The sequence below is a fragment of the Odocoileus virginianus genome, chromosome 34 (genome assembly GCF_023699985.2).
Source record: "Odocoileus virginianus isolate 20LAN1187 ecotype Illinois chromosome 34, Ovbor_1.2, whole genome shotgun sequence".
NCBI classification, from domain to species: domain Eukaryota; kingdom Metazoa; phylum Chordata; class Mammalia; order Artiodactyla; family Cervidae; genus Odocoileus; species Odocoileus virginianus.
This window is the reverse complement of record NC_069707.1, coordinates 18,356,100-18,365,632: the sequence shown is the minus strand read 5'-3', so window position 1 is coordinate 18,365,632 and position 9,533 is coordinate 18,356,100. Positions and strand designations below refer to the sequence as shown.

The following is a 9,533-nucleotide window of genomic DNA, read 5'->3' as shown; positions in this document are numbered from 1 at the left end:
AATTTCCCTGCACCGGGCGGGAGGCGACCAATCACAAGGAAGAGGGCGGGCACTTCTGATGGTTCCGAAAACCCTCTGTAACTCAGAAGCGTCAGGGACTGGGAGTTGCTAGCTTTGGGAGAGTGTGCTTCTTCCCATTCCCACCTCACGAATTAGAATTCGTCTTTATGGGTTTCCAACCTTTTCTTTACGTTTTCTAGTTCCCACTCCTTCCTAATCAAGTACCTCTGCTTCCCATTCACCTTTCCGTGTTAAACTCACTCTCCGGAAAAGATAACCGCAGCGTGAATCTCTCTTTTCAAACTTGAGCTAGGCATTTGTCTGAGCATCCAAGTGAGATTGTGACAGTGAAGCAATGGAAAGATTCGAGAGAAAACTTCCTTCTTTCCCCTTTTCTCCTTGCAAGAGTGAAGAAGCTACTGGAGATTGCTTAGTGGACAACAGCATTACAGGACGGATTGAAGATTCTGAAATGAGTGCCCGCGCTGTTTACTTCTACCCTCGCTCCCGCCCCCATCTCCACCACCTTAGCGTGCGGACTGAATCCAGGGCTGGTGTGTCACTGGTTGGGGCAGACATCCAGCCCTGGAGCCGGTTCCCTTTTGCAGCCTATCCCCTTATAGCAGCTACCTGCCAGGTCCACGCTTTCATCCTACCAACAGTAAGAGCTTCAGGAAAGAATTCATTTCCCTCCCACTAGGTTCATCTTCTTTCCTAGTACCTTTCTAAGTCTGTCATATTCTTGCCTCAGAAATAACCGTTGTCTAGACGTTCTCTTTCCAAAATCCAAATCCAAATCAGTTCAAAACAAAGACCATCAATAAAGCGGCAATAATCACTTTACAGCCAGCAGCCGGGAGTGTGTGCCTCGTTAAAGGGTGAGAATATAAACCCTCGTTTTAATGACCGATTTTGAAATAAAGGTTTCCTGCTGCTTGGTAGTCATCAACATTTTTACTACCCCAGCTGCAGGAGAAGCAGCTGCATCCTCTGGCAGGGCGATTGAGATGGGAGAAATTTAGCCACGGTCTGGGATTTTCGCAGAGGATAATTTAAGCCCCAGCTCCACTCCGGCGGTGGAGGGGGTGGGTACGCGCGGTGCGCATGCTCAGCAGCCCGGCTCCGCCGAGGCCCAGCTGCCGCCACCGCCGCGGCCAGCGCTGTAACTGCGGCCGCCGCTGCTGCTCGGAGCGGGCGTTGGTGTCCTGTGCCGAGGCGCCCTGTGAGGCGAGAGGGAGCGGCCGGGCGGGACCGCGGGCGGCGGCGACGGCGGTGCCTGAGGAGGGCAGCCGGGGCTCTGAAGGAGCGAGGGCGGGCCGACCCAGCCGCGGAGAAGCGAGGTGGAGAGCGCGGGGACCCACCCCGGGCGCCCTGCGTGCGATGCCCGGCGGGCAGCGGCGCTGAGCGGCCAGGAGGCCGAGCGGCGAACGCGGACGGAGAGCCGGCGACCCCCGGGAGGAAGAGGAGGCGGATCCGGAGCGGGAGGGAGCGCTGAGGGACTGCGGGGGCCCGGGCGGACGACGAGCGGCGGGGCCGCGGGACATGGACGCGGCGGCGGCGGCGGCGGCGGGGGCGAGCCGGGGCGGCGGCGCGGCGCAGAGTCAGCCCGCCGCCAGGTGAGGCTGGGCGGCGCGGGCTCGGGGCGCCGCCGCCACTGCTGTGCCGCCGGGCCGCGGAGCGAGGCGGCGGCGGCGGCGGCTGAAGCGGCGGCCTCGGAGCGAGAGGGGTCGCCGGCTGGGCTTCTGGTCGCCGCTGCTCTCTCTCGTCGTCGCAGCATTTCCTGTTCGGATTATCTCTCGCTTCTCCCCAGCTGCCTCCTTCCCCTCACACTCCCACTCGCGCCTGTTCCTTCGCGTCCTCGGTCGAAGCTGCTCTCGGCCCGGGCCGGTTCCCCTCCGCCTGGGGACGCCCCTTACCTCGGCTCCTGGGGTACGGGGGAGCCCCGCCGCGACCATGAGGAAATTCAACATCAGGAAGGTGCTGGACGGCCTGACCGCCGGCTCGTCCTCGGCCTCGCAGCAGCAGCAGCAGCAGCAGCACCCACCTGGGAACCGGGAGCCCGAGATCCAGGAAACGCTCCAGTCCGAGCACTTTCAGCTCTGCAAGGTGAACGGAGCGCGCAGCCCCGCGAAAATTGGGGTCGTTCTAGGGGCACCTCGGGCTTTGCGCCCGAGTGACAGGGCTAGAACGCCAATAATACTCAATACCGCGAATAAAGGGCTCGCTCCCCCAGCACACATTTGCTTGGTGGGCTATTTTGGAGATTGACATCATCTTACTCCTCTTTTCGTTGATATTCACATGCGGCAATCATTTCAGGATTGCTTCCAACATACTGACCTTTAATTCATATTCTTAATCTTAACGACCTTTATATTCAAGCATTTTGATAGATCTTTCACCGTCTTCCAAGTTTCCTTTGGGAACAGTGTCTAACGAATATTGTTTATGAAAAAGCTAGACGTATTCAACTAGATGTTGGCTCATTTTTACCTTAAAATGTGGTAGGAGACCTGTCACATAATGAAATCACAGGGTCTTGCTAGCCTTGTGTTTGGCGAAAAAGTTAGAAGTGGAATTTTTGCCTATTAATGGTACGGCAATTGCCATAGTGATGTGTAATTCAGAAAGAATGATGCAGCGAATTAATTCACCAGCTGCTCAATGAGAAATACAAACTTGTGTCGGTATTAATACCTGCTTTCATAAATACCAGCCGTTCGTAAGTCAGAGTTTAAGTGTGTATATACTTTTTGCTTCAGTGTCCTAAAATTAAGGATTTAATACCAAAATGCAAAAATAGATGCTGGATTTATTTTCATTCTGTTATGCTTGCAACATGATGAGATAGATTTTTGCTAATTCCTTTGCTGAATCCTTAATTAATTATGAAGCTTTTCCGTAAACGTACTTGCATTTAGCATAGAAATAAAGTAAGGATGAAGTTATCACACTTGAAATAAGCACGAGTTGTAGTTTTGCATGAATTTATAGAATTTTGACCACTGCCAACTTTAATCATTTGTTCTCAGACATAATAGTAAAAAGAATGTTAAATTTTCTTCGAAACAGTACCACTGTGATGAGAAAGTAGAAATGTAACACTGAGATCGATTTTTTTGTTGTTGTTTCAGTTTTTACTTGCAGTTTTCATGAGATGTAGAATTCATAGTTTTCATAGTTTTTTTTTTTTTTAAAAAGCAGTGCATTTATGTGTGTTTTGTTTCGGTTATAATTGGTTCTTAATTGGTTCTAGGTTCTAATGTCTCTGTTGACTTTTCTGTTTTAAAACTTTGCTTCCTGCCCTGGTTGCTGTGATGTCACTTGCTCATGCCTAGACTGTTCGCCATGGATTTCCCTATCAACCCTCAGCCCTGGCCTTTGATCCTGTGCAGAAGATCCTGGCAGTGGGAACTCAGACTGGTGCTTTAAGGCTGTATCCTTTCATTTAATTGAATTGAACTTTTCCCCAGTCATTCTCTATTGCTGATTAGTTGCTTTTCCTGTGTAATTCCAAGGAAATGGTATGATCAGGTATTAATGTGAAATCCTGTGGTCGTGTTTCTCCGGGTGATTATGCATACATTCAGGTTGTGTGTTGCCGTGTTGTTTCTTGACTTTCAATTCATACATAGCTAAAAACATGTATCCACAAAAGAGTTCTAAAGGTTTGCTATAATAATTACTGTCTTTGTGAGGAGGTAGAAGTTTCTAAGGGGAAATATATCTGCTTATAGTAGTGGTCTGTTGAACAGACTATGTTGAGGATGAAGCTTAAAGACAGTTGCACAAGGCACATTTTATTTGCTTTTTAAAAATATTGTTTATGGTAGATGTTCCAGTTATGACCTATTTATTATTCTATTGAATTAGAGATTGAATTTGAATTTGTTTCTGACTTGATCATCTAGAAAAATTAGAAAACAAATGTAAATTTTATATAGTTACAAAGTGTTGCTGTTTTCTAGAAGTTTTAGAGAATTTTCTTAGTATACTTCTCTATTTGCATTATACTACCTTGGTATGTTTTCCCATCATGGTCTACATTTGTGATGTATATGTAAATACTGTGAGGTTAACTATACTCTGAAGTATTAGTATAGAGAATATTTTTCCTGGTTATGCACAAACTATAATTTTATCATAGCATATTTTTCCAAATATCTACTCATTCTTCAAGATCATTTTTTCAGTCTAAACAATGGAGAATATTTCACAATTCCTCTCAAACTATTTAAACTTGAAGTAAAATTGTGTTTACTTTTACTGTGGCATTTACCTACATTGCCCTTATTTTTAAACTTAAGCTTGAGATTTTAAAAAGAAAATGCTTTATTCACCGTCAGCAGGGTATCTGCTTCCTATATATTACTGAAGTAATATGTTGGTGATAAATAGGAAAAAAAAAAAACACCAGATAATAAACAGAGAAGCAAGGAACTGTGCTCTCCACATTTTCGATTTATCTGCCTCCTGAGAAAGGGAGGGGGTGGGAAGCCTGCATTTGATTTAACATGTATCTTGCATTTCCTTACCTTTCAAAGTCTTCATTTCAAGGTAGGGCTATATATGGTATCAGGATATGCCTCGTTTCCTTTGTGATTTAAGTGCTATGTTCAAAATGCTGATAAAAGTTTTCATTGAATTGTGTTACTAAGTGAAGACTCTCATTCATAGTAAATATCAATAGTACACTCATACCTAGTAAAATGGTAATATCTGACCAGGCTAGATCTCAATTTGTGAGTTTCTAAGACAGTATGTCTAAGTGGTTCTTGCCCAAATATCTACTTGATACTGAAATATTTTTTACTTCATTTGTTTAGATATTCCTATATCCAGTGATCAATACCTTTCTAGTCTAGCGCTCCTATTTTAGTCTCGTGAAGATGGGATTTAAATTTTGGCAGTGTGGGTACTAGTTGTTCAGCACAACTCTGTGTAGTGACAAAAGTAGTGTGTTGTTGGATCTAGATGGACTGTTTAGAATGAAAAGCAAATTTTTTTGTTCCCAAAAGGAGTATCACCTGGACTCTAAGGGGGAAAAATGTGGAACTAAATTAGTTATTTTTAGATTATTTTGGTTTTCTTTTCAGTGGGTTTAATTTTTACTATTTTCCCAATTGGGACCCAATGTGGTCTCAATTTTTTTATGTACATAACTGTTTTAACAGCCAGTCTGCTCCTTTTATAACTTAATATAATAAGTACTGCAAGCAAGCCTGACTTTATAAAACCAAATATTTTTCTTAAACAAAACTTTTTATCCCTAATGCATTTGAATAATTAGCATATTATTAATACACAAAGGGAGAGGTTAAAGTGTTAGGCCTAATGCTAATTGCCAAATGACAGCAGGGATCAAGTGTACAAAATCATCACTTATTCAGTCTTTTGCTTTTGTACGTGTTTAATAGTTAAATGCTATATGAAAAGTAAACCTATAATTTACATTTACACTTAATTTTTTTAGAACCTTTCTTACTATATTTAGAATGAAATTAAGAAAGGAGTTTACCAAATATATTTCTGCTTTCCCTTTTATGAGATTTATGTGAACATTCCAGAGTGATAAATTGGTTTGCCTACCTGTAATAACCACCTAGTTGTTCCTCCTGTTAAGTTTAGGTAGAAGATAAGCTCATGAGCTTTATTATGGCTTTGATTTGTAGAAAGTGACTAAGATCTTTTTATTCTTATATAATTTCTACCATATGTGATGTAAAATTTGTTCATTTCTCCATTCTTTGTTTTGAAAGCTGGGCAGCTGTAGTTTATTTCCAAGCCCCTTACTGATTTAATGTGCAGAGTTATTCTAAGTCTGTTCTTTTGCCCTAGCTCTTTTATGATTTTCACTGTTTTATTCAGTTTCTTTCAGTCCTTTGTAGCCTATAATACATTTGTTCTAAAAGATGTCTTTAGGACAGAGATATACTTGTAAATCAAAGTCTTTTCTTTCATTTAACTGTGGAACAGAGTAGGAGATTTTTAAAAGTGGGATTGGGCTATTAGAATTTGAATTACATATCTAATTTAACTAATAGAATATCTTCCTAAATGTTAAAGGACTATATTAAGTTCTGTTTTGAGATTAGGAAAAAAATAGGGAATTTACATCTGATATCTAATGTCTGTAGATAAGAACTGTGGAAATCTGAATACTTAAATAGTATCTAACCAATAATGAGGCAAGATAAATTGAATGTATTTGCTGCATTAATGTATAACAAATGACTGATCTAATTATAAACATGCTTTTTGTTCAGTCTTCTTGGCTTCTGGAGCGAATATGAAGTTGGAGTGAACTTGCTGGTAGGAAGCAGGAGAGCATAATTTTATATGCCAAGTCATATAGTAGTGATTTAATTATCTTAATTCTCCTCTTGCCATGTAGAAGTGGGTGCAGTTTGATTCTTGCAAGTAATCTAGGCATCAGAATTATTGGGATAAAATAATCATCTGTCCCCAAATGGAATAAGTAAAAGGGAGAAAAATGATTCTAACTGAAGAATGAAGGCATTGTTAGGAATGCTGCTGTTGTCCTTATCTAGACTCCTGGTTTACTAGTATAATTTTGAATTACATCATAGTCTGTTGTAACCATGGTCCACCCTGATCTTATTTTTAAGGTATTTTTTTCTAAACACAATGAGGTCATTTTACATATGAATATTTCAAGGACTGTGCCAAAAAATGGAATTTCAAATTTATTGAAGTTTTGTAAAAATGCATGAGTTTAAGTATCAAAATTATCAAAGAACCTCATTTTTGTCTTCCTGACTTGTGGAAAACATGGTCAGCAGTCTTTGCTTTGATAAGGTGTAAACCTGTCTTTCAGTGTAAGGTTATTGAATGCAGAGTTACAAAAGGCTTTCTGTACATTGGAGTTCATTTAATAAGCACTTATTAAGGGTTAACATTTGATTATGAATTGTGCCCTTATCTCTTGTTCATGTCTTGCCACTAAAGAATTATGTGTCCTTGAGTTCGGTTTTTGTTCTTACTTTCAAAATGAAGATGCTGTATTAAATGGTTTCTTCAAGAAACAACTTTTTGATTCTAAGTAGAGCTACACATAGTTGAAATTAGAATTATTTAGGGGTCTACTTCCCAGGTGGAGCTAGAGAAAGAACATCCTTGCCAGTGTAGAAGACGTAAGAGATGCAGGTTCGTCCCCTGGGTGGGGAATATCCCCTGGAGGAGGACATGACAACCCACTCCAGTATCCTTGCCTGGAGAATCCCATGGACGGAGGAGCCTGGTGGGCTATGGTCCATAGGGTTGCAAAGACATGACAAGTGTTGTAGCTGCAGCAACAGCTACTGACATAACGCAAAGTGAAACTACAGTTGAATTTATTGCATTTGACATTTCTGCACATCAGTAGATGAGATTCAGAATGGTAGGAAAGAAGTAGTCGGAAAATTATTCTAGGCTAACTGAGGTCAAAAGTAGAGAAAGGAGAGTTATGGTAGTTTGGAGGGATACTAAAGAGACTGATTGAAATTGTGATCCTAATTGAGTTGGGAGAAATAAGGAACCAGTTGGTGGAAAAACTTGAGTGTCAACCTGAGTTACCTGGGTGCTGTTCAGTAAGGAATCACTGTAACCATGTGAGAGAGAGGCTGTCAGGTAGACTGTGACCTTTCGGATGATTAACAGGGCAGTGTTTCATGGATGAAAAGAATAGAACCAAGGCAACCTTAGTATGTAACTATTAATCCATATGGGTAGTAAAGTGGAACCGAAGCAGGGGAAGTAGAATGGGAACTGGGCAAGACTTGATGACTTTTTTGTATCAGATGTTAGAAGGAGTAGCTGCAGATAAAGGTCTCAAATACTGCCCTGAGGCAATTACAAGACAGAAATGGAAAACTTGGTAAAGAAGGTGGCAGAGTAGTATTGAGTTTGGAATTATATCATCTTTTAGTTTATTCCTCTTGCCATTTTGAGAAGGTAGCCTAGACCTATTTTAGCTTAAGCAGTTGATACAGTTTTATATTTGGTTGGCTTTGGGTTGGTCCCCAGTGATTTCTTGGATTTTTGTCATTGAGCTCGGGTTAAGTCACTGTGAGCTGTCTGGCTTTGTCCATTTATTCTCCGTCAGTGTCTCAGTAATGCTAGCATTTGGGGCTGGATGATTCTGTGCGTTTGTCCAGCATGTTGTGGTCTGTTTGGTATCCATGGTTCCTGCTTACTAAATGCTAGGTTACCTCTGCTGTCCGTGTGGCGACCCAGATGCCCTCACTTCCAGATGCTCCAGAGCAGCTCCAGATGCTCCTAGTTGAGAACCACTACACTCTGTCTTAGGTCTTCCGCTAGTTAAGTTGGAGTAACCCTCCTAGCTCATGAAGTGAGAATCAGAATTAAAAGCAATAATGTAAATGTATAGTTTTTAAGAGCATGCCAGGACTGTTTCGGTGATTGTTCAGTATGATATTATTATAAATACGGGTTTTTCCTGTGGTTTTAATTTTCACTTTCATTTATTTCAGCAAATGCTTGCTGAGAGGCAGCTCGGTGCCAGGCACTGTGTAGGAAGGCCTTAATTTCATTTACTTTTATAGCTGACACAGTCTTCAAAGAAAAGATCTTAAAGTACTATTTTTGTCTGTTTTAAAATGGTTGTGTTTCTTTTGACTACAGGTTTGCAAAATTGTTATTTAGGTGTGATAAGATATGTGAAGATTTGTTACACACAGTAGTTGATAAATGACTGATTAATGATCTTGTTCTATAAGTTAACATTGCAATATTTGACTTGCTGCTTATTCATTTTATTTTACAGAACATAATCACAATGTTGGAAAAATTTGCAAATAGATGTTTGTTCAAAGTAGTTAAAAGTGAAACGGTTTAGCTAGAAACTGTTTTTTAAAAACCACATTTTTATGACTCTTCTTCCCCACCATCCTTTTTTGTTCATAGAGGAATTCTAGTCATTTGAAATTCTAGCTGTAGAGGAGAAACAAGGACTTTGAAACACTTTTATTCCTCACCTCTTAACTCATTAAAGAGGACTTTGTATAAAAGGAAGAATGAGTACTGTGTCAGCTATAGGTTGTGATTCTCAGCATGGATTACGGCAGCAGGAAAAAAAGACACATTGACTTTAGAAACTACCAGAAAAGCTGTCTGCCTGAAAGCAGTTATTTTACAATGAATTTCTTGTGAAGGGCAAAAAAGTATGATAGAATGTGAATGGAACTGAAAAGGAATATGTTAGTTACTGGTGAATCAAATTTGTGGTTGGTAAGCACTTTTGTCTCTAAGTAAGATAGGTTGGTTTGTTTGTTTTTTTCTGTATTCTCTTTGTTTTCCATTTGTTTTTTTAGTATAATTTGCTTTTAAAATTATAACCTGACTTTGCCATTGTGGCAAAGAAAGGTAAAGGAATGTTGGAGGAATTACCTTATTAAAAGTTTATATTCTAGTCTTCAGACTAATTTTGGATAAACCAACTAAAATCTCGAGGCTTTAGTTTCCTTTTCTGTAAAACTAGAAAATAGGGATCTGTGATTTCTAAGAGTTCT

The 9,533-nt window shown here is 40.9% G+C and overlaps 1 protein-coding gene across 7 annotated transcripts in view; it reads left to right on the top strand.

Annotated features, from left to right (window-relative positions):
• The first annotated feature begins 1,953 nt into the window (after positions 1-1,953).
• Positions 1,954-9,533, top strand: part of STXBP5 (syntaxin binding protein 5) — a 156,207-nt gene continuing 148,627 nt past the window's right edge. For all 7 annotated transcript variants that reach the window (XM_070461467.1, XM_070461466.1, XM_070461464.1 and 4 more), the window contains exons 1-2: positions 1,954-2,106; positions 3,339-3,436. In XM_070461467.1, the coding sequence (XP_070317568.1) occupies positions 1,954-2,106; positions 3,339-3,436 (251 nt within the window). The remainder of the gene's footprint in view (positions 2,107-3,338; positions 3,437-9,533) is intronic.